The 25554-nt window shown below is 39.9% G+C and overlaps 1 protein-coding gene across 1 annotated transcript in view; it reads left to right on the forward strand.

Annotated features, from left to right (window-relative positions):
* Window positions 1–25554, forward strand: part of LOC109475911 — a 28598-nt gene extending 3044 nt beyond the window's left edge. Inside the window, exons 2-21 of the mRNA XM_019776730.1 lie at window positions 7146–7391; window positions 12641–12806; window positions 14925–15046; window positions 15321–15498; window positions 17507–17607; window positions 17927–18115; window positions 18390–18779; window positions 19177–19293; window positions 19743–20010; window positions 20217–20368; window positions 20540–20761; window positions 21113–21301; window positions 21856–22001; window positions 22092–22319; window positions 22423–22467; window positions 22629–22738; window positions 23099–23277; window positions 23657–23974; window positions 24549–24681; window positions 25173–25554. Coding sequence (XP_019632289.1) covers window positions 7146–7391; window positions 12641–12806; window positions 14925–15046; window positions 15321–15498; window positions 17507–17607; window positions 17927–18115; window positions 18390–18779; window positions 19177–19293; window positions 19743–20010; window positions 20217–20368; window positions 20540–20761; window positions 21113–21301; window positions 21856–22001; window positions 22092–22319; window positions 22423–22467; window positions 22629–22738; window positions 23099–23277; window positions 23657–23974; window positions 24549–24681; window positions 25173–25554 — 3881 coding nt within the window. The remainder of the gene's footprint in view (window positions 1–7145; window positions 7392–12640; window positions 12807–14924; window positions 15047–15320; window positions 15499–17506; window positions 17608–17926; window positions 18116–18389; window positions 18780–19176; window positions 19294–19742; window positions 20011–20216; window positions 20369–20539; window positions 20762–21112; window positions 21302–21855; window positions 22002–22091; window positions 22320–22422; window positions 22468–22628; window positions 22739–23098; window positions 23278–23656; window positions 23975–24548; window positions 24682–25172) is intronic.

Here is a 25554-nt window from a genome sequence, read left to right on the forward strand (position 1 = left end):
GATTTTTGTGCGATCCGCTTTTGAAATCCAAAGAAGCGATGAACTGTGCTAGGAGCACGGGTATTTGCAGTCAATAAGAAAGATAATAGAGACGTCCAAATAATTTCCATTTCAACATTAAAAACATGACTCATAGGCGTGTATTGTCCACACGGGCAGTGACCGAGTCCGCGAATTTTTGCAGAATAATTTTGTTAAATGCGTTATCCTAGCTTGACATAACTTTTAAGAATGGGCGTGATAAAAGCCGCCTGAGGTTCTGTAACAACGGCTCAGCCGTACTGACGCAGAGATCATAGTGACTGACAGGTGTCCAAGGGATATCGCCCCCGAGATCTCTGGCAATTTCACCCTCCCCAGGGCAAAATCGCTAGTGATGTTTTACCTCCACCTCTAGAGGCTTATAGATAATACGTGGTGTATAGTGAGGAGTGACGTGAACTTAATTACACTGGAAATCATTCAATTCTATCCCCGGTTCGCTCCAACGGTCAGTTTCACGCAGAACACTCTACATCCGCCCACCCTCCCATTGGAATATTCCGTACATGGTACTGTCTGACGCCCAACATTTAATATATTTTGGGAACCGTATATCTCTCTCAGAGGCAATGTATACGTTAATCAAGCTTGTGAATATCGAATATCGGGCTGCCTGGACTTGGAAAACAAATTGCACCGTATTTACAGGCGTCCAATGCGCGATTTCAGGACAGTAAAACTGGATTTTTAAATTAAAGTCAAAGTCGTTTCTTAGATTTAGTAAGTTAAATCGAACCTATATCTGATATAATGCTAAATGCCATGGCAAAAAAAATCTGTTGCTTGTTTCGAATCTAGTTATTTATTGGTGGTACAAAGAAGATATAAACTTCCTTGGTGGTACCAAAATATAAGGACTCCTTACGTGACATGTTTTGGGACTATGGGAAATGCTCTAAAAATAAACTAATACCAAAAGTGTGTAGATTAATTGTAGTAGATATAGAATATAACACAGTGTATTCCGTATCGCCCGAGGTACCAGCCCGACGGCCGAAGGCCGTACCACTAGTTATCACACAGGACGGAACACCCATATCGAACGTCATCGCGGCCCAGGTATGAAATAAATGTCCATATCATATTTCCTTATTGATATCCAGCATTTTTAAAAGTTTGTTTTCCACTTTGGATAGGGTATATTTAATTGTTCAGCAGTATGTATAAGGCCGTTGTCAGTCCTGGCTGTATATATCCTTATACAGTTTAATAAATCAAATCAAACTCGTTGTTTAATTTTCTTTGAATTCCATGTTGTCCAATGTGTATGTATTGTTGGGCTACCTTGGAAATCAGTCCATCAAAGACTGAAGGTACCATTCAACAGTTTTTAAGATTAATAAATAAATAAATAAATAAAAAAACTCAAATTAACCGTTAACGCTGTTCTGAACTCTATTGTTTAACTCTTTGTTTGGCTTAATGGTGCATGGACATGGACAGTAACAAACACTTGGGTAGATATATTTATATTTACTTTATTCAAAACCATCATCCCTAACAACGACGTGTTAACAACCTGCTAAAATTTCAGAAATGTGACAGAGAATTCCCATACAGAGGTTTTGGTGTTGTTGCGTTGAGAACAGCCCCTGAGTTTTGATATACATGATGTAAAAAATTAATGACTTTCTACCTGCAGATCAGTTGTGTAAATGGCTTGAATACATGTTTATGTTTTTAAGATTAGTCTGTTGAAAAGGCTCCGTTGAAAAGTTAACTCCATTTATATCATATGGGTTATTCAACATGCTTTGTGTACACAATGTTACATACTGCGGAAAGAATGGCATAGACCGCCATTCGCCATGCACCTTCATTTAGATACTTAGTAGCTATAGTTGGGCGTCATTGCATTTCATCAAACATATTGCTTGTTTCCTGTGGTTTCATAAGAGCGTTTTCGTAGCTTAGCGTCACATCATTTGAGGATTGGGATACTGGCATTAGGTCGCACGGACGCTTCTGAAATTCCTGTGGAGTTGGATAAGTACAGGCCCGTCCGGACCCAGATGAGGGGCCTGCTTGTAGCCGTCTCTCTGATCATCATCTGCAAGGATGTTGTCAGTGGTAGGAAACTTTTAATTTACTCTATGTTTGTTCTTTACTCTATCCTAGTACGTAGATTATATAAAGAGAATCATTAATACAGATGCGGTTTCCTATCCTAAAAGTAATCTTACATGGTCACTATGTGTATAAACCATGTAAAATATTGAGACAGGTCACTCGGTACAAACATTTAGCGATAGACATGTTTTAGACATTTTTCCTTTTATATTAGCTGTTCTCATTGTGTCCCAGACTCCCGATGTACTAATGTTTGAAGGTCGTAGAGGCTTTTCCGTTGAAGGTTCGGGTCAGTTTGTTGTAGTCAAATTCTGAGTCAAAAACCGATGTAGATTTATTTTTCAGTTTAATTTTTCCTGCACTTTTAATAAGGATTTCGTATCTACCGAGTGGAAGGCTTTTCTAAATTCAAGTTATATTAGTAAGCCAGGAATGTTTTCTGTTTCTGTCTCAGTCTTGAGTAATTTATTGAGTAATTTATTTAATTTTGAGTAATTTATCGTCAAACGTAAGTCCACCTAAACCGGGCGTTTTCCCTGTTTTTTGTCATGGCGCATTATGAAAATATCATCATTGGTTTAGATTATTTTGCTTTTCGTAGGTACGTAGCTTACAATTGCTTACAGTTTTGTCTCGTCCATGTTACCAAGTAAGTTACGTTTTTATATATAGCGGTAAACTCTCAACCAAATGCACCAGGAAAAATAGTAATAATACATTGAATAAAAAAAATAAAAAAAAAATCTTTTACCGTCACAATTTTCCTAAGCGCTAGGCCAAAATAAATACACAGAAATGTTGTGTAAGAACAACGTTAGCCTGAAATGGTGGGAAACGCTGGAACACGATGAGCTATAGTAGAAAGTTGAAGTCCCATTGAAGCTAAGAATTCCGCGAAGAAGTCACGTATATTGCCGGTAGAATATCCACAAGTGAAATACACCTTTACGTTAGCCTAATAAAGTTAGCAGAACTGATCAACCACAAAAGATACTAACAGGGGGTGCCCTAATTCCGACCTACCCCTAATTCCGCATTGTCCATGTAAGCGTGCGTGTGAACTTGTTGTGTCTGAGACGATTTCTGTATTTTAATAATGCATTTTAAGGAAGCTTTCGGAAACAAGTGACGGACACACGAGACATTACAACGATCTGGACACAATTAATTAGAACTAGAACCGAAAGATTTAAAAACATTAGCATACCATATCTGTCATGACATGGTCAATCATCAATGATACTAGAAAAGAAATAATTTGTTAAAACAATTAGTTGAAACAATAACAAAGTCATATGACGGATGTTGTAGATTCACCAACATTGAAGAGAAGTCAGGTTACATAGACAAGGGCTACAGAAGTGGTGCGTGGTGAACATTAAAGTGTTGTTGTCTTTACTTGAATGCTTTTTACACAGATTGTCCTTAATGTCTTGCAGATTTAACTGCGGGGCCCTCCATTAATGCTTCAATTTTTTTCGATATCTAGATGTTAAATTTTTATTGACCTACATTGATGGCAACAAAGGGAACCCAGAGGAATCAGTTTCCTACCTGTACGCGTAAAACCCTTTGCCGGAGACAGTATACTGTTGGAAAAGAACCCACAGTCAAAGGCAACGACGATACAAAAGTTCCAATACTCGATAGAAAGCAATTCGCCGTACGATTTTTGTGCGATCCTCTTTTGAAATCCAAAGAAGCGATGAACTGTGCTAGGAGCACGGGTATTTGCAGTCAATAAGAAAGATAATAGAGACGTCCAAATAATTTCCATTTCAACATTAAAAACATGACTCATAGGCGTGTATTGTCCACACGGGCAGTGACCGAGTCCGCGAATTTTTGCAGAATAATTTTGTTAAAGGCGTTATCCTAGCTTGACATAACTTTTAAGAATGGGCGTGATAAAAGCCGCCTGAGGTTCTGTAACAACGGCTCAGCCGTACTGACGCAGAGATCATAGTGACTGACAGGTGTCCAAGGGATCTCGCCCCCGAGATCTCTGGCAATTCCGCCCTCCCCAGGGCAAAATCGCTAGTGATGTGGTCCCTCCACCTCGCCCCCCTAGCCATTTAGCCCCCACCTCCTACAAAATTAGCTGTTTACTCCAAACTTTTATTAGTATTATTTTGTCATAGTTTTATTTTGTCCGAGTACACAAATTTCTTAAATAATTCTAATCATAGTATCTGTATATGTATTCGGGAAATTAATGTTTCATTTTTTAAACGAACGAAAAATGTTCCCTTAGCATGGAAGTTCATCTGTTTTAGTACAAGTCATTATGAAATAAAGACTAAACTTTCCGTCCAAGACTTGAAAGAATTTGGGGTAAGATCCAGTTCATGTAAGTTTTGGAAGGAAAGTTCAGTCTTTATTTCATGAAAGTTACTCCCTGTTGCTATGCCTGACGGGGATCAGGGCAAAGGCCAATAAGAGGGCCTTCCTATGTTAATATATGGGAATTATGTCAAAACCACGTGGTCAAAATCCATACACCTGAGTTTTAGATCTTTAGAAACATACATTGGTACAGTCGCCCAACCTCTCAAGTCTCCATTCACCAAAAATAAATAAAAAATTCTACGCAGCTAAACCATGCGGGAATTCTACCTGTACATTGAGAAGTGGCCCACCCCTCTGGACAGGTGATGACAGCATGTAAACCTATATATTCTTCAGCGTGGTAGACAACACCAACATGGCTGCAAGTCTGTTTTTTCAACAAAATTAAAATACTACAACCCTTACCTATAACATACAAGTCCAAAACCACAACATTTCCCTACAAAATGACTTCTTCACACTTAACATTACACTGCCATCTCTACCAAAACTGGGCCCTCTGCGCCTGCGTCTATTACTGACCTTTGCCCATCAATCGGAAGGGTCTGGGGCGGATGCCATCATATGACAATACGTTTGGGACTGCAGCAGCGACACCTAGCTGCAGTGTGAAGTAGGACAAGTCAGTGCTGCCATTAGGAAGGTGACAGACCGTTTCCACAGCTCGCCTTGCCTACTAGTCTCCAATAGGCATTATGCATCCGACCGGTTTGCGGTACTATGTGAGCCACACCCGTGATGCTACGGGCAGAGGCGAGTGATAGAAACAGATACATCGGAAAAATACTAAGAAGCATTACAATATCTCTTAGTTAAACGAACAAACTGGTCATGGTCACTTATGATTCCCACGAATGAATAAAAGCCTTGCAGTAGTGTGCACTGCTGGGCTGAGTTTATAATCTGGCACCCAAAACAGAACGCGCTACAGATGATCGCGCGTGGACAAGTCTCTAGTTTATTATCATAAGCTTTTTTTTACAACAACATTGTGCAACGTTTACTTAACACTCTATTGGCGTCCATCGGCGTGCTTCTCTGATTTACTGATAAACACCCAAATGTATCAGGGGTTCACGCTATTTCTACAAACAAAATACACAAAAGGGGAGTCATGTACACAAAACATTTTAATGGACTTCGGGATACACTTAGACCCCGTTCATACCAAGTTTTGCATATCCTGTTGGATTCTTTAGCAGGATTTAGCCAGGTGTGGACGCAAAATATTCTGTTCTGTATGAGTCATATCCAGACTCGCGAAGTCCAATTCCCGATGTGGTAAGAACTGGACAATATGTGAAAACCAACACAAGAAAACTGCGTGTATAGATCGCCGTGTGTGTCCTAATTTCTTAGAATGAATAATGCCTCATATAACCTCTTAATTTGACTTAGATATAATTTGTTTCATAATTTATTATGCCTTAAACTGAGTTTTTGTTACACTAAAATGAATTTCTTCAAGCCTTCCACTAAGGCGAAACTTGTTTTTTTCAAGTTTGAACTTATTTTAGCTTCAAGGTTCCTTAGTATCGCGGTCTTCTTATTTTTTCCCGGTGGTGTGCAGAGATAGCCTAAGAAGTATTTCATGCATCTCTATATCCATAGTCGAGGTCCAGACAGATTTTTCTTACCACTATAACTGTTTAAACTGTTAAAAGCGGTGTCTAACAAAACGGTTATTTTTTTAATTGCTCCATTGTGACGCTGCCTGGCCGAGATCGGAAGGTTCCGGGTCCAGGGTTCCAAATAATGGCAGTAAATGGGCGTAATTACCACGCCATATTTCACCCATTATTGATGGCGATCGTTGTTAATTAGCAAATAGTTTATGAAAGTATGAAAGAAGATAATAGTTTAAGACATCGCACGATCGTTCGGAAAAACCTGTTTATAATTGAGTTCTTTATTGCAAGTTCGTTCCCGAGAGCTAATTGCAAACAGACAAAAGCAATGAATACAGAATGTGGTGAATCAAGACTACAATTATGCAAACACGGATCGGAGTTCTACTTTTACGGTCTGCTTATTTAACTTACTATATCTGCTCTAAAACTAGCATGGCGTTGGTATACAGTATATCATGTGGCGTCGTGTGGTGTATTGGTAGATCACTGGACTATGAAATGGGGAGACCCGGGTTTGATTTTGGGTCGTACCCGAACAAGTCCGAACATGCGCTCCGACGTCGTGCCATTGGGAAAGGTACTTTACACGACTTTCCTCACTTTACTCAGGTGAAAGTGAGTACCTAGCTTTGGTTTGGGACGTCTTATCGGATGGGACGTTAAATTGAGGTCCCGTGTTTGAGGAGAGACACACCTCAAGCACGTTAAAGAACCCACGAGAGTGGAAGTGGAACAAACAATTATGGTCTAAAAATGGTGTAGGGAATTTTTCTGACCAGCCTTTGTAACCCCTGCTTTTCCTATTGGGTCAGTTATTCCTCACTACTTGTGAGTTGGGCTGGTCTCAATCATGATGTTTCTGACTCAGGGAGAAGAGTTGCTGTTACAGTTCTACTCGGTAACCCGTAACCTAGGTTAGCGGATCATACCATTCAGGTGGTTAGTACCGCTCACCTTGAAGTGGCCTATAAACGGCTGTGTTACGTGGCGACCACTAAGTTAAAAAAAATACAGGGTAAATAGTTAATACTCTGGTTATTTCCTCCACCTTAGGAGACCCCGGCTCCAGTAACATCAGTGAGCCGTTCCTATTGGTTGCTGACAAGAATAGAAATATCATTCTTCAAGTTAACATCACTTCCGGATCGACCACCACGCTTCCGCTCGGAGATGTAGGAGCGCCCAGAACCCTGGACTACGACCCGCTCACGGACTACGTGTACTGGTCAGATGACAGGCAAAAAATCCACCGGGCTCGTCGTGATGGAAGTGGCAGGGAGACCATCTTAAACATCAGCTGTGAGTTATATATTATGATGTTTTCATTGCAATTGGGGACAATTTTTGCAAAACGCAACACTGCATGTTAATGTGTGGTCTTACAGAGATGATATGTATCAAAACCTCTCCCACTCTGTTTTGAGTTGCATCATCAATTTTCTGTTAACCCTATCTAGACCGGGCTTTTTTGGGCTTCGTGGGCCCGGGGGGGGGGCTCGATTCGCCCCCCCTCTGAACTCGCCAACGGTATATCGTATGACCACCAAATTTTTAGAGAATGGTGTACTGGTAAAAATTTATCATAAGTACAATTTTGATGGTGTTATGACGTAATATGACGTCATTATGACGTCATTAATGTGATTTTATTGGCCAAAACTGTATAGATAGGTTATTCCCTAAAAAGGCAATGGTATACAACGTGACTTTAACAGAAAGCGTTCATAATAGAATATTAGGGTGTACTAAGACTTATGTTCCCCATAGCAACACCAGTGACGTCATAAAATGACGTCATGCATATTTAAGCTATCCGCCCTCTTGGATTATAAAACTCGAATTTTGAAAATATTTTTTTTCCAAGGTAAAGGCTAAAATACATTGAATATAGACTTAAGACGTTCAAATGAACCTTTTTTGTAAAAAGAAATAGAAGTAATGATGAAATTTTAAGGAAAATAACCTGTTTATACCTTATCTAATGATGTTGTCCGCCATCTTGGATTTTGGCCAGTGACGTCATCAAATTAGCATAAATTATACATATTTAATGATGGAATTTACATAAAATTATATGAGATATTATTAATATTAGAAACCATGTGTAACTTGACAATTCTATTGTTGAAACGAAAATTACTAAATTTAGCCAAAAATGCCCGTCAGAAACCCGTTGCCATGGCAACACAAAAAATAATTTTCTAATTCCACTAATTCAAAATTGTTGCCAACAATATTTTATGAAAAGTCACCAAGTTTGGTGGTTTTAGTGCAAGTCGTTCGGACGCTATCCGACATCAAAGTTGGCGCGGGCACTTTTAGCCCCCCCCCCGGTCTAGATAGGGTTAAACCAAGAGATAATTGTTGTAAATTTGTTTCATAGTTGCCTACATTATTTTCATTATTACTTTGAGTTCATGCTCACCATATATTACTTAATTATATTACTTTATTTAATGTTAGTGATCACTTTGATTTCAAACCCAGCTTATGTTACTTAATTATGTTGATTACTTTATTCAATTTATGTTAATATTGTGTTGATTTCTGTACATTTCTGTTGTTATAATTTTAGATTTTATGTGGACTCCAGGAAGATTAGTGGTTTTTACCACTAATGGAGATCTAATAAACAAATAAACAAAAATAAACAAATAAATAAATATAGTCCTCAAGCAGATGTAACGACCCGGCTAATTTTCTCATTCGGCTATTCCGAGATCAGGGTGCGCCAATGGGTTGCACTTTGGCCAATTTTTCAAGTTTTATATTTTTCTACTTTCAGTGCAGAAAATAACACTAGAAGTGTTGCCATACATTGCACTTTTTAAATTTTTGGATAGAGACGTTTGGTTCAAAAGTTGTGCACTTCCGAAATTGGCTTATTCGTTTCAGATTTGGCCGGCAACGGACACTACAGCTCAAGTACATGACAAGATATTTCAATCTCGAGATACCTGTCATTTAGGGGTTGACAAAATACTACAGTAATAACATAAATGACAAAATTACTTCAAAATTGCAACAAAATGTAATAAATGTACCTACATAGTATACTTAGCAACGGACACTACATGGCAACGGACACTACACCCTTGAGGTTTTTTTGACATTATTTCATATAATTACAGCAATAGACTGAAATGGCTACTGTATCTTAAGTCAGCATCTTTAGCTGTTTCAGAACCTGAAATCATATGCACCACAGCTTTTCTATTTTAAGTTATTACCGAGCAATGGACACTACACATTTTCTCTGACAAAAAAGAAAGGTAACTGTAAGCCATTAGCCATATTAACCCAAAGGACAAGCAACATAAAAACACATGTTTTGTGTCATATATGGATGTACCTTGCATAACATGCAAAATGGCCAATTCTATCACCATCTTTTTTAATACAGGGAGATAAGTTAATTGCAGTGTGTTAATTTCTGCAGTTTACATAACGTGTACGACACATTGATAAATGCGTTTTAGAAAAGAGAAATTTCCAATCAATATCAGGTTTTGTGCAAAACATATCAGACTGAGCATGTCTGAACATATTGCAAATCTTTTTATTCCATTTTTTGGTCCCAAATTACTTAAAAGCTTATTTAAAAAACTGGCATTTTTCAAGTGCAACAGCGTAACGTAGATTTTATGCCAATTTCTGGTCTTAAATTGGCCATAGCATAAGTTTTGAACATCTTAACACCAAATCTCTTCCTGATTGTCTGGAAAATAACTGTATTAGTATAACAAGTTTGATAAATGTCAACAAAATGCGATAAATACAGAGTAAGAATGACATAACGATGCACAATGCCATTGGCGCACCCTGATCTCGGAATAGCCGATTGTGTTCACGTTACACACACACACACACACACATTCACATTCACACTCACACTCACTGACTTGACCTTCATTTACCCGGCAACTTGTTGTCAATATCGACGATATTCAGAAGAAATGTGTTCAGTATTTAAGTTTAGTTTTATTTCCACTCAATATTCATATCTAAACATGCTATGGACGAATCGATGTCGTACCAAGCTCTCTGTGCCAGTGTTCCTGGGTCGGCGTCGGAATGTTAAAGGGAAAACCTCTAATAAAGTACGCACCCGACTTTGGCAACGGCCCAAAACACTTTTGGGATTTTTAAGAGTTTAAAAAGTGCGTACTTTATTCGGCAATTTACGGTATTACATACAGTATTCTAGCAAGCATCTGTAAAGAAAGAGACGTCATTAAACTAAGTCTACCAGGAACATTTGCCCCTCAAAATGCAGGAAATATCGTTCCAGAGGGTCATGATTTTCTCCCTAAGGTTTGTTGATCTGACAGCAAAAATCAGGCTAGCTAGAACTTATTATATAATATTTAAGTTTCTGGTATAAATGAGACTGCAGAATTATCCACTAAAGCATTAATTTTCGTATTGTGTTTACGTTTTTTACAACATTTGGCTTTAAACACACACACACACACACACACACACACACACACACACACAAACACACACTCATACACACGCAAACACACACACACACACGCGCGCGCGCGCACACACACAAAGATACACACACACATTGACAAAAACACACACACAGAGAGACACACGCACATACACATTATACCCAGCCCGATTCTCACTAGAACCCAAAGTTCAGAACACCGGCGCGACCTTTCCTGTGCTGATTTTGACCGAGGTATTCTAAATAGAACTTGACTGACCCGCCAATGGTTCTAAATAGAACTTCTGAGACTGACCTGCCAATGGTTCTAAATAGAACTTCTGAGACTGACTCGCCAATGGTTCTAAATAGAACTTCTGAGACTGACCCGCCAATGGTTCTAAATGGAACTTCTGAGACTGACTCGCCAATGGTTCTAAATAGAACTTCTGAGACTGACCTGCCAATGGTTCTAAATAGAACTTCTGAGACTGACCTGCCAATGGTTCTAAATAGAACAGGTGGCGGGTCTTATACGGTTTTCCATTGGAAAAGTCCATCAGAGAATCATTTGCATACATGATTAGGAAAATGTAACATACTGGCGGAGGTTTTTGTAGTACATGTACCTGTACCAGGTTTCTTTTTTTTCGTTCCAAACTTTACATCTTAACCCTATCTAGACCGGGCTTTTTTGAGCAAGATTTGACCGGGGGGGGGGGCGTCTTTCGGCCCCCCCTCAGACCTCGCTAACGGTATGTCGTATGGCTACCAAATTTTCAGAGGATGGTGTACTAGTTAAAATTTATCATATCTACAATTTTTTTGTCATTATGACGTAATATGACGTCATTATGACGTCATTAATGGGATTTTATTGTCCAAAACAGTCTAGATAGGCTATTCCCTGAAAACTAAATAGTATTCAACATAACTTTACCAAAAGTGTTTATGACAGAATATTAGAGTGTACTAAGTCTTATGTTGCTCATAGCAACACCGGTGACGTCATAAAATGACGTCATACATATTTAAGATATCCGCCATCTTGGATCATCAATGTTGAATTTTCAAAAATATTTTTTTTTCGTGATAAAGCCTAAAATACATTGTAAACATACCAAAGACCTTCATTTAAACCTTTTTTGGAAAAGAAATGGAAGTATTGATGAAATTTTAAGGAAAATAACTTGTATATACCTGTTCTAATGATATGGTCCGCCATCTTGGATTTTGGCCAATGACGTCATCAAATTAGCATAAATTATGCATATTTAATGATAAAATTAACATAAATTCATATGGGATGTTATTAATATTAGAAACCATGAGTAACTTGACATAAAACCCATAAAATTCTATTCTTGAAACAAAATTACTAAATTTAGCAAAAAATGCCTGTCAGAAACCCGTTGCCATGGCAACACAAAAAATTATTATCTTATTCCAATGATAGAAAATTGTTGCCAACAATATTTTAGGAAAAGTCACCAAGTTTGGTCATTCTAGCCCTAGCCATTCAGACGCTATGTGACATCAAAGTTGGCGCGGGCACTTTTAGCCCCCCCCCGGTCTAGATAGGGTTAACGATGCTTGTTTTTACAGTAAACTATGATACATGTAACTGTGTAATTATACAACCAAAACAGCGGTATGGACAGATCACAACTGTCTACCAAATGTAGCCCAAGAGAATGGCTAAAAAGTTAAACAGTTCTTTGTTTTTTTTTCACGTCTGTGTTTTGTTTTGCATTTATAGATAGATTTGAGATTTGAGATGTTGAATAAAAAAACAGATCGTTATTCCTAACAGATATCTGGAGTAACTGTAAACATGACTTCCCGCTATAATGTTAATCCTTATCGGGATATTAAAGACTGGATATTTTGTCCGAGACATGTTTAGGATATCTCAGATTGGATCGGGAGCCAATAACGACGTGTTTGTTGGTGTAACCCCGACATTATTGGGAAATCTAACGGTGTTCACTGCGAAGTTGTCGTGATCTGTTCCGGATATAAGAATTTTCTATTGTATAGTGTTTCAAAGCTTCTTGACTTCTGCATTTTCAAATATTTCTCAAAACGTTCAAAACTTTTTATGCAGATGTCGATGGCCAGGCGTTGGACCATGCTAGAGGGGATATCTACTGGACTGAGTATTATGAAAACACCATCTCTGTAGCAAAGATGGATGGATCGTCAAATAGAACACTTCTGACGTCACCAGCCGTCAACCAGCCTCTTGGCCTGGTCCTGGACCCCAGAAATGGGTGAGTAAAACACATTTAAAACTAGAGTTCCACGACCTCATGCCTTCGACAAATGATGTTAACCTTTACGACTGACAACTTATGAATGTTTCACGTCGTTTATGGAAATAATATCCTCACTTGCAACTATATCCTTTGATCATATTTTTCATCCAATGACAGTCAAAGAGGGCTATTCTAGCATTTCCTCATAAATCAAGCAAATAAGGTTCTGATTTAAATAAATTATGTTTAATAATGATCACCTTCACTTAACTTCCAAATGCAGCCAGAGTGAAATTCCTGTCAGTCACCACTATTGCATTATACTATTTATAGCATTTTTCTCATTATTTATGCAAATTAGGCCTTATTGACACCAAAAATTTGTGACCCCAGCCTGTTTACATCATGAGCTATCAAAACTGCTTGCCTGCCCCAGATGATATAAAGATAAACGATTTGACCCACTTCCACATCTGTGTTTACACAAGGGCCGGAGAGGAACAACATCACTGCCTTGTGCCAAAAGAACACAGCCAAGCAATGTTGTGTCCCAGTAGCTGGTGTCCTGGGGATCCTGAGGGTCTTTGTTTGTTCAGCATGACACTGATGAGTTTGTAATAGGGCATCCACATGGTCCTTGTCCACAGTAATACCCAAAATAGGCAGATTCAGCGCCACTTTCGCCAATTTCACAATGGTTCTGTTGTTCTATAACAAACAGGAATTTTTTTCTAACTATCCTTGTGGGCATCAATGTAATCCGCAAAGGGTGGAAGCCAAAAAGGTCTACTGCACTATGAAAGACATATAGATTTCTCTTATTAATTAATCAAATTGGGTTACAATTTACATAATTAATATCTCTTCCTCTTGATTAAATATACCACCATTTTAATTGTTCTATCATGGAACGCAGCAGATTTATAGACTTTTGTCATTAATTATGTAAATTAGATCTTGAATTGCATAATTGTCATCTAATTAGGTCAAGCATCACTTAAGCTACCGACATACCAAATATAACAACAATCCGTCAACCGTTTCTTGAGCTATCCTACTTCAAACATTTTCAAACAAATGCCTCTGCATTTCCCAAAAAAACCTGCTACGTGGCCCAAACTTATGGCACTTTTTTGTGAGCACGAGAGCTACCTACCATCTAAAAATCATGACCCTAGCACGTCCAGATCACGAGATTTAAAAACCAGTTTCGCTGCAGTAATTTCTAATTCAATGACGTGGGGACCCCCCACGAAGCCCATATCCGAACTCGACCTTGGTATTGTCAATGGTAACTTGCCAACTATCAAACATGAACATCAATTTAAAGATTCTCGAGTTATCTTGTACACAAGACAAAACACAAAAAACAAAGGTCAACTGCAGTGACATAGAAACCCCCACGGGGCCCATCTTTGAACTTGACCTCGGCATTCTCAACGGTAACTTGCCCACTAAAATCATGAACATCCATTCAAGAATACTTGAGATATCTTGTACACAAGGAAAAAACACCAAAAACCAAGGTCAACTACAGTGACGTAGGAACCCCCCATGAAGCCCATTTTTGGCCATGACAATGGCCACCCCAAAAAACAACCTGCCTGCCAAAAATCGTGAACATTGGACCTACCTTCGAGAGTTATCGTGCATAATCTGCCAAACAGTGCAAAAGCGATTTCATAGCCTTCTCCGAAGGCATAGCCTTCGATCGAAGGCAATAAGGCATTTTACACATATGTGATTCTGGGACAGGGCTGCATACGTTTACGTTTGTAAGCTCGATGCATTTTACCATTCAACCGTTTTATAGACGTCATAGTGCAAACGTTCGTTTTGAAAACTTTCATCAAGACCCTACTGATAATAAACCTTGGGACGGTGTTTTGGACACCTAGAATATCATATTACTTTCCTATCAAATCGTTTTGTTGTGACCTATTATTTTGCTATATATGTTCATTAGGCAGATGAGACCATCAAAGTGATTATGTGGGTTATACTATCATTTTCATTAAACTATATTATCTATGGTAATAATCATTATACTAATAATACTGTACAATAAATCACAAATTAAAAACATATATGAAAATTTCGAAAGAGGTTTTGTTTGCTTGACTCCTTTCACAGACTCATGTACTGGGCGGACGAGAGTAATGCCAGAATTGACCGTGCTGAGATGGACGGCAGTAACCCAACCACCATCATCACGGGCGTGAATAATCCCCGCGCCGTTACAATAGACTATAGAGGTGAGAAAACAACACGGCAAGAGATAATGTACTAATATACGAATTCATACACAAAAGAATTATTAATCAAAAAGGAACATTTTGAAACGCGTTCATTGTATTGTGACAATATGTATGATAAGGAGTGGTAGTCGATTATGAAGATATTAAATAAATATGTATCACATGTAGGATATTATCTATGTGCATGTCTACCCTCTGTGTAATCTTACTCAACAGTCGCAGTATTCACATTGATAGGTGCATAAATCCTTCGTTTATTCCTCCCATTTAGAGAACCGGCTGTACTACTCTGATGATGACCGCATGTACAGCTCAGACCTGCTGGGTAACGATATCCAACAACTGCTGTATGAAGACGGGAAGGATGTGGAGGGGATTGCTGTTGACGAGAACTACGTCTACTGGTCGTCTACTTGGTATGATTCATCATATCAAGGGAAAGTTGGAATGTAAGAAAATCTGATTTATCTAGTAGATGTTAATTATACAAATTACCCTGCTGAAGTTATGTTCTTCTGCTCGATGTTGTGTTAAGTTATATGATTTATTTTGGAAACATGATTTATGTTTGTTAAGTTGGATTATATCAAGGTTACCTACAAGTTAGTTTTGTACCAACTCAGAAGTATGAAGCACAAATTTAATCCCCAGCGCCGCGGACCCAATACTGGTCAGTAATAGCGGATCTTTTCGAGGCGGGATTCCGTAGAATCAAATGACCCAGGACTTCCACGCCCCAATTAAGTATACAAAAATTCTCGGATAGTTATTCCGGTAAACTAACTTGAATATAACACGGAATCCCCGCACCTGATGTGCGTTGCCACATGGGGTACATTCGGTTGTCTGGAAGCTATTGAAAACATACCTTTTGCTTTATATTTTGATCACAGTTTAGTAACATGAAAGGATGACCAAAAAGGTATGTTTCACTGCATGTACGTTTAAGAGGATTTCTACTTTTATTGTTTGTTTTTGGCAACGCCTCAGGGGCGGAGGCATTTGTGTAAATACTTTGATCGCTTTGAAAGGGTGTCAAAATTTGCACTAATACATTCCCTAATTAATAAGGAATTTCTTTAAAGGTAGCCGTCAGTCATGTGGTCTTGGTACCGAGAAGTAAACGCCTTTGTTCATTTGCATATAAAAGACATTATTTGGAGCAAACTATAAAGAACAGCTGTCTTAACTGTTCATGATGTTTTAAATGTTTTTTCTATCAACAGAAAAAAGTTCATTCTTTTATTCGTTAATAAGAATGAACTAGGAGCAATATAGCCAAGCTTGATGTTTTAAATATTTTTTCTTCTAACTCATATCGGCATGTGCTCACATGTGAACACAATTATATCTTAAATCTTAGATATGATATAACTACTAGGTAGTATAACTACTAGCTATTTTTTTTCCATTTTTACTTTTGTGATTTGTCGAAAAATGGAAAAGTTAAAGTTGGTAGCTATAGCTTGTCTTAAAACTGGAAACAAGGGGACGACAAGATCCACAAGATGGCTGTTTAGTTTGCCTGTTCAAGGAGCTTTAAATCCGTGTATATTTTAACCTCCTTGGTTTGTTGCACGAAGGGTTGGTGTTTTGTGTGTTATTGATTTGTTGAATAGACTATCCAGGTACTAAGTGAAACATTAAAAACAGGCAATCGAGAAAACATGTTGTCAAAATCTTCTGTTGAACCTCAACGTTAAAATGATTAGACTAAGGTTAGATGATTCATTGGTGCTTTGTGATGTGATTGGTGTATCTGCGTTCACTTGTCATTGTCATTCTTTTATTAATTTTTTGTTCTTTCAAATCTTATGTCCTGTCCACAATGATACTACATTTGATGTTCTCGATCTTCCTGAGTGAAAAAAGGTTTTATAAGGTTCCATATTTTTTAAAGCTAGTTCAATGCTTGCAACACCTGCTCAGACTGGATATGTAAGGGCTGTACCTAGCTTTCGAAGAATGTTCCGTACGTATAATTGCGAATCCTTCAGCCTGTGTATGGACCTTTAGTTTTTTTTTAAACCTTTAGCTATTTCTTGTTCGTTACAGTCGTGTTTGATGTTGGTGGTATGTTTCGCCCTGGTGAAATGAGTAATCTAACCAACGTATTATTACATTGCAGTTAGACTACTGTAACTAACTGATAGAATTATTGTACGAAAACCATCATTACATCGTTCGTCCGCCCCCCCCCCCACGCGCACACGCACACACGCACACACACACACACACACACACACACACACACACACACACACACACACAGATATCCATGTAGACACGCACAAACACACATAGACATAAGAGCACACAAGACAGGAACACACACACACGCACATACTGTACATAGATATATACATACATACATACATATGGATATAATTTAGGCGTATGCATATGTATATTCATACTTGAGCAGACACAATAAGTTGCTCTGTTTCAATCCCCCAGGTTATCCAAGTCAAACTTGACCAAGACTGTCCTGGTGGAGGGTCTGTCATGGCCATGGGGCATCTGTCTGTCCACGGCAGCGCCTCCTGGCGTCACTACTGGTAAGTACATACTTAGACAGGTTTCACAGTTTTTCTATCTCTAGATCTATTCTGTAGGCTGCAGGGTCTGGCCATGAACAGGTATAAGAACGTGTCATTGTGTCAGAATGAAGAAGCGTAAGAAGTGCATCCTAAGATTAGCAATTATCGTCTTTGGTACATATTATACATATCGTGGTGTCAACATCATATTAAAAGTCTGCTTGCACTTAGCTCTCATTTGTTTCGTGCAGACGTAAGTACTGGTTGGGACTATAGTTGTGTTTTGGTAAATAGGATGCACAGTTGAACTGCTCGGCTTTCTGTTCAAACATCACAGTGATCCCTACAACTCCATCACCAACAACTGTGGAGCGAACCACAACTCCAGTCAGCACACATGTGACTGTGGAGCGAACCACAACTCCAGTCAGCACACATGTGACTGTGGAGCGAACCACAACTCCAGTCAGCACACCTGCTACTGTAGTGCAAAGCACAACTCCGGTCACTGCACTGTTGCAAGGCAGTAAGTAGTTAATAAAGACTCGGCAAAGTGTTCGTTTGTCAAAAGACCCAATACTGTGCTAATTTCTGTCTCTGTCAGTCAACATCAATGGAAAACGATTCAAAATCACATAGCTCCAGTCGAGCCTCAGTGGGAGAGTTTAACAGTGACTGGTGAATCAAGAAGAAGACGTCGAGTCTAAAGGAAAATGTACTTAGAGGATACCAGTTCTTTATAAAGTCATAAACTAGCTTGTTAAAAACATGATGAATTTAATTTTTACGATGATTTAATATTTCTGTACTAGGTTGTCCATCGGGTTACACCGCACATGGAGGTTCGTGCTTCAAGGCGTACAACCAAGAAAAAACCTACAGTCAGGCCAGACAGGTGTGTGCAGCGGACGGGGGGCTCCTCGCCATGCCAAAGGACATAGACGTAGACGGTTTCTTGATGGACCTCAAGAACGCCCTGGATCCTTTCTGGTTCGGCCTGAACAATCAGAACGGAGAAGGAGAGTGGGCGTGGGAAGATGGGACTCCCTTCAGCCCAACCGCAGACTGGACTGGGTGGCAGCCGGGGGAACCCAACAGTAACGGAGAAGGCTGTGTCAACCACCTCGGGGCCGGATGGAACGACGCGCCGTGCTCGTCCGCATTCAACTTCATCTGCCAGCTGAAGAACGGTATGTCAAATTTATGTTAACTTTACCTCCGCAAGTTAGTAGCTTTGATCCGTTTCCTCAGCTCCAACTTGATCAATATCAATGACCCGGACCGCATGGTTGTCACAACTGTCTTACAGTGATCCTTGAACCTGTCAACCTGAATGTGTTTTACAATGATGCCTGTGTTTGGTTAGATTGATGTAGCAAAGTGGCAGGACCGGCCTCCTGGGACTGGACACCATATAAGGTGTTGGAATAAACTATGTAACAATATGACGGGTCACGCTTGAGGCCTGGTCACTATATCAACCTGAACCTCGTTGTTATAAGTCAAAATATATAGAGCAATAGTTTGGCTGGACCATGTTACGGTGAACATTGCAAATGTTACCGTACTACCTAACAGGCCACACAGCGATCCGCTGCCCCCTCGGGTACTTCCGGTGCGGACACGGACATGCCTGCACCCTGACCTGGAGGCGGTGTGACGGGAGGACGGACTGTTCGGACGGGAGTGACGAGGACGGTTGTGGTAAGCTGCTCTCACAAAGTCCTTTTAGTTTTCACATGCAAACAGTTGCTCGTACAATAACCTTACTTGTAGATTAAATTTTATATCCAATGGACGAAGGTCTTGATATAAAAAGCATTATTTACTAGCACTATTTATGTTTTTTTGTCACAATACTAACTTCTATTATCCAAAGTCTGTTGACTTGACTATTTGTTTTGTCGTGGCCGTTAATGCTGAAAAAATTGAAAGTAAACAACAAAATAAATTGAAATAAAAGAATAGAATGGTAAAAGTCCGATGATTTCTTGATGCTGCCAAAGGTCACTTGGTGCTTAAAAACTGTGTTTAACATTTCTGAACTTGCATTTTGGACAGAAACCTCATCGGATATATTTACATCTTTGTCAGTGCCTCCTGTCGATGTTTAAAGAATGTGAATGGTACAATGGCTATTTTGTAATATTCAGAGTGCCTGCCGATTCCTGTGGATTTCAACCTCGGCGGTAGACTTACAATGTTACCCAATCAGCTGGGTCAGACGACGTTTGAGGAGATACAGAATTCCTCTAGATCTGTCGTGGAGCTGCTCAACTGTTCGCCCACAAATGGACAGAGCCGACACCCCGAGTTCCGGGAATTCGCATCTACAGTGATTTTTCCGCGATGTGCTGTACCCAAAGAGAACGACACTACCTGCTCTTTGTATCATCATGCAGACAACGCGACCTCGTGCATGTGAGTAAAACATGCTTCGTTACGTTGATCATGATAACATTTTTTTGGTACATGTATTGCTAAGTTTTAAAAATCCTCAGTTAGGGTTAGCAATAAGCTAATTTATACTCTAATGGAACGTAAACGTTCGTGCCTAATTGCATTTTTTGTCTTTTAAAAGTAAGAAAACCTCATGTTGATATTCCTAAACTTGCCTGTGTATTTAGGAACAAACCACTGCTACCGTGCCGTTCGTGGTGTGAGGAAGTCCTGAACATGGCTGATACCCAGATGAAGAAGCTGTTCCCTACCTGTGACTTGTTTCCACCACCACAGCACGGCTGTTGGAACCCTGAACCAGCGACTAGGAACGGCGAAGGTAAAGAGAAAAATAGACAAAAGACTTTCCACTGGCAGTAGCATTTGTGATTGGCATATCACTCAAATGTATATATTCCCTGGTATCTAAGTACAATCATGCATTTAGAGATGCGTTAATTTGTTAATTTATAGGATAAATTGCTGATTTATGGCCGTTTTTCCTCCTCAGTTTGCTACCACGGTGGCGGCATGAACTACCGCGGGAAACGGAGTACAGCCAAGTCTGGGGCAGAGTGTGTGAAGTGGTCCGCTGCGCAGGAAGGGTTCTACACAGCCGCGTACCCCTGGGCTAACATGGATAACAACTACTGCCGTAACCCTACCGGTCTGGGGCAGCCATTTTGTCTGGTGGAAGATGGCAGCCAGCAGGAATGCGACGTGATTTCCTGCAGTAAGAGCCTTACCTTGTTCCCGAGACCATCCCGATTTATTTCCGTGGTACTCAGACATTTTAGATACTAGACAACTCTAATCCGTATATATTTACTCAATAGTGGTATTGTGCTGACAAAGTCACAGGCATTCCTCTCTGTCTCTGTGCTTAACACTATTTTTATGCCAGATCAAAATACGTAGGATTGATCTAAAGATGTGTGAAGCTGTAAGGTACCTCTTTGTTGTACTGTTCAATGCCAAATATTTGGGGGTCTCTTTGTTTTTTTATACCGATCTACAATTCGATTCTGGTCCTTTTCTATAAAATGATGATTGCTTTACCATACCATTGCCTATGCCAACTCAGATACGAGAGGCTGCTGGGACATCGGTCCTCCTAACTACGGCAATAGAAGCCCTATGAAGAGGTTCTACAACGTGGGAGAGAGGATCGCCTTCACCTGCAACGAGGGGTACTACATAAAGCCCGGGTATCCTACCGAAGTGAGATGCGTCGAAGGAGGCATATGGCAGGATAACAAGCCCAGTTGTTCAGGTGAATGACTATTAGGTCTGGATAAGCCTGTATTTTCTACACTTGCACAATATCATTTGATGTAGTTTAGAAGAATAGTTAAGTCCTGTTTATTGCCAAACTGAAAATATGCACAAACATAGGCACACATATAACTACATGATAGAATTGTTCCATAAATGACCATAACATACTAGTAGTCTGAAGTTACCAGAAGACCCTTTTTTTCAAATTGAGTATTGGGCAGGGCTGTGTGTTGGGAGGGGGACAGATCCATCTTTGGTAAGGGGGATGTCGTGAAGCCATTTGCTGCATTTGCTCCCGAGCAAATGTACATGCATGCCTTTCTAGGATTCCTTATGTATTTTACGGTGCTAAATAAACTAAATAAACAATAAAGTCTTTTTAATCTAAAACACATCAAACACATGAACAACTTTCAAACTTATAAAGTTTCATTTAATTTCTTTTTATGTCAAATGTAAAGCCAAAACATGCCATCATGATCAATGTTAAAGTAGAAAAATGTTGATTTGTATCTTCCTAATGATAGCTATGTATTGTCTCTTCCTCAGTGAATTTCGAGGGACGGCTGAAAGGCGAGCTGCTCGATGTGTACAATCTCAACCTGGCACCTGACCCTGACAGCCGTACCCAGTCGGTGATCCGTACTCAGACAGACAACCCTAACGAGACAGATAAGACTGAGAGCCGCATAGAGGCAGAGACCCCTACCGACACTGACAACCCTACCGACACTGACAACCCTACCGACACTGACAACCCTACCGACACTGACAACCCTACCGAGACTGACAACCCTACCGGCACTGGGAACCCTACCGACACTGACAACCTTACCGACACTGACAACCCTACCGAGACTGACAACCCTACCGGCACTGGGAACCCTACCGACACTGACAACCGTGCTGAGACTGATGAGAACCCTACCGAGGCGGAGACCCCTACTCGGATTGAGAACCACATCCAGCCCGTTATCAGCTTTAATGGATCTGTAAAACAGATCGTCGACCTGGTGAGTTTCAGTATCTGTAACACATTTTAAATTCTCGTTGGTTTATGGCAAATAGTTCTTTGGAACAAAACATAACTGACCGATGCTGTAACTTTTCTTTCAGGAGGAAAAGAAGGAGCAGCTGGTTTCCTCTGTCGTCATCCATTTTGTAAGTTCACGTAGTTATTAAATATCTGTGCACTTGATAATATCACATTCATATAATCATGTCTCGTTTTTAGGAGGTTTTTGGGCTTTTCTATAATTTTGCTGTATATTTCTTTGCTATAATCTACTCAGTTATAATTTATTTGTTTCTTGTTACTCCAGACATGGCAGGACAGCCGGCTGAGCTGGGATCCAAAGTACTACGACAACATCTCGACTATCAGCGTCCAGGGTAGCAGGATCTGGACCCCTACACTTACTCTGAAGAGGAAGTATGTACTGTCTTCTAAAACTCTTATCATTGAATCGAGATTGACTCATGCCTGATCTGTTGTTTTTTAAATATCCTGAATTGCAGATAATAGCATTTTAATTGTAAAATAATTAATGAACAGAACATTACACTGATTTAAAGCCCTGTATGCCAGTATGATGCATTTAAAGTACCCTGTAAATGAAATAATCCATCATGTAGTGTAAAACATTACAAGATTCTACCTTAAACAAAATGACCGATAATATTTTTGATGACGCTGGGATACAATGATGTAAATGGTTCCATCAGTTTCACACTAGATGATAGTTATCTTACCAGTAAATTAAGTTGTCGAAAACTGTTGATTACGCTACAGTGCTGATCCTCTCTACCAAGGCCTACCAAAGGACGTACCGGTTTGGCTCAGTAGCAATGGTCAGGTAACCTGGAAGGTAGAAACCCTGACCACCACCATGTGTGATGCGGACCCCTTCTACTTCCCTGAAGACACCATGGAATGCAACATCTGCTTTGCTGCATTTTCTGAAATCATCGGTATGAATTCGGGAGTACTTTTTTGAAAAGATGTCGATATCAAAATAATTTTCATGAAGAAAGTTCAATGAATAAAAAATGATTTAAATAAAATACAAGATTTTATCGGAGCATCCCGGCCACTGTTTACCACGAAAGACATTCCATTCGTAGTTCCTTTAACATTCCAGGACTATTTTGGTAAATGTTTACCACTGATGCATATGATGATGATATTTCAGTGATTTAATTGCATGCCAAGGGTTCCTTCCCATATACAATGTGAAAAGGAAAATAGGATTCTTGTCAGTATAAAATCTGATTTTGTTTTTGGCTAGCTTTGTCAATAAAACGTAAACTACCTTGCTGCTAATTTGTTGCAATGATTTATCGAACACAGAATGTCAAGCTGGCACTCGCTGTGGCGTCCTGTCTGCTCAACAACTGGAGGGCGAATGGTATCGGAAGGACATGCTCTTCGCAAAAGACAAGACGGAGGCATGCTTCACTGTTCAGCTGGAGAGGATCCCGCTGTTCCACATCGCCACTACTATTGGACCCTGCGTCATCCTGGTGGCGCTGATGGTCATCACATTCGTCATGCCACTGGACAGGGGGGACCGGATCTCGTTCGGAGTGACCATTCAACTCTCCATGGTGGTGTCTCTAGTGTTCGTGACGGATGTGCTTCCTGTCAAGGGGGCGCTGCCATTTGTCGGTGAGTAAACATAGATATGACCAAGTTGAATGTTTTCCTTAGTACTACTTCGAGACAAAAGTGCCTTTTTTTATTCCATTTATTTTGTATTATGTAACTCCTGCATTACAACCCAAGTAGAATTTATCTGGTCGACATTTATGTAAACCTTTAGCTACATGTATCATTCGCATGTCCTGACATGACTCCGTTACAAAAAGTAAATTTTACGAAAATTCATTTGTTATTCTTAAAACATTCAGGTAAACGTTTATAATATAATCTTAGGCAATCATGGTACTAGTAGCTGTCTACCATGTATGGTACTCCCGGAATATGTCAGTAATTCTTCATGGTATCAGAACATGTCGGTTACTGTTAACCATGATAAATATTCCCGGAACATGTCGGTAACTGTTAACCATGATAAATATTCCCGGAACATGTCGGTAACTGTTAACCATGATAAATATTCCAGGAACATGTCGGTAACTGTTAACCATGATAAATATTCCCGGAACATGTCGGTAACTGTTAACCATTAAAAATATTCCCGGAACATGTCGGTAACTGTTTCTTACGGATGCTGTTACAGCCACGCTGATTGTCGTGTGCATGGCGCTGATGGGACTTTTCCTCTTCTTCACCTTGGCCATTATCATCATTCACGACAGGGAGGGGAGCCTGTCTCCAATGGCGAAGACCTTCTTTCTCCGCTTCATGGCAACGTACGTACTTCTCCGAACATTATCTCAGGATAGACTAAATAGCAATGCACAGAAATAACCAAATACATCGATAGTGGAACCCCTTTGTATATATTCATTGTTGGTTCTAATTTTGTTTGTTTGTTTTTAAGATGTTGATTTAATATAAGTTATAATTCAAAGCCTTGACACCTTTCGGCTAAGAAAAAAATTACATGTAGTCAACCTACCTGAAAATCAGGAAATATTCGATATTTATTTTTCATACGATGGAATCCAATTAGCAACTTTTGACAACTTTTGTCTGCATCTGCTTCCCTCCCAAGTTGCTTCCACATTAATTACCAGTAATATAAGATTCTTGGTAGATTCACCCTAACTTTCCTAGTATAAATCTTTGTAACATTTGTGCTTCTTTGAAGAAAAGGGGATCTGAACGTTTGGACATGCATATAGTTGTAGATATGAGTGAACGTAGACAATATCCACATCATCTCTTTTTTTCTCCTTAGGTGCCTTCTGCTCGGAGACCTGACAGAGAAGAAGGTTGGAAGCGACGATGGAGAGACTGGCTCCAGCAGCAAGAAGCGGACCAACCGCGTCCCCCCTGCCGATGACATGGCGGTGGTCGACGTGCACATCCCGGGTGATGTCCGCGAGACCGCCCGCCAGCCGCCCGCGCCGCCCACGCGCCTGGAGGCCGCGGTCTCACGCCTGGAGGTTGCTGTGTCCTCCGCCTCCCGTAACATGGAGGAGCTGGCCGAGGCCATGAAGAACGAGCAGGAGGTGTCTGACTACACCCTGCTAGCTAAGGTCCTGGACAGGCTCTGCCTTGTCATGTACGTCATCAGCATTGCCGTGGCCGTGCCCATGACCATGTATCTGGGCAAGTAA

This window comes from Branchiostoma belcheri, unplaced genomic scaffold, assembly GCF_001625305.1.
Source record: "Branchiostoma belcheri isolate BF01 breed outbred unplaced genomic scaffold, Haploidv18h27 scaffold353, whole genome shotgun sequence".
Taxonomy (NCBI): Eukaryota; Metazoa; Chordata; class Leptocardii; order Amphioxiformes; family Branchiostomatidae; genus Branchiostoma; species Branchiostoma belcheri.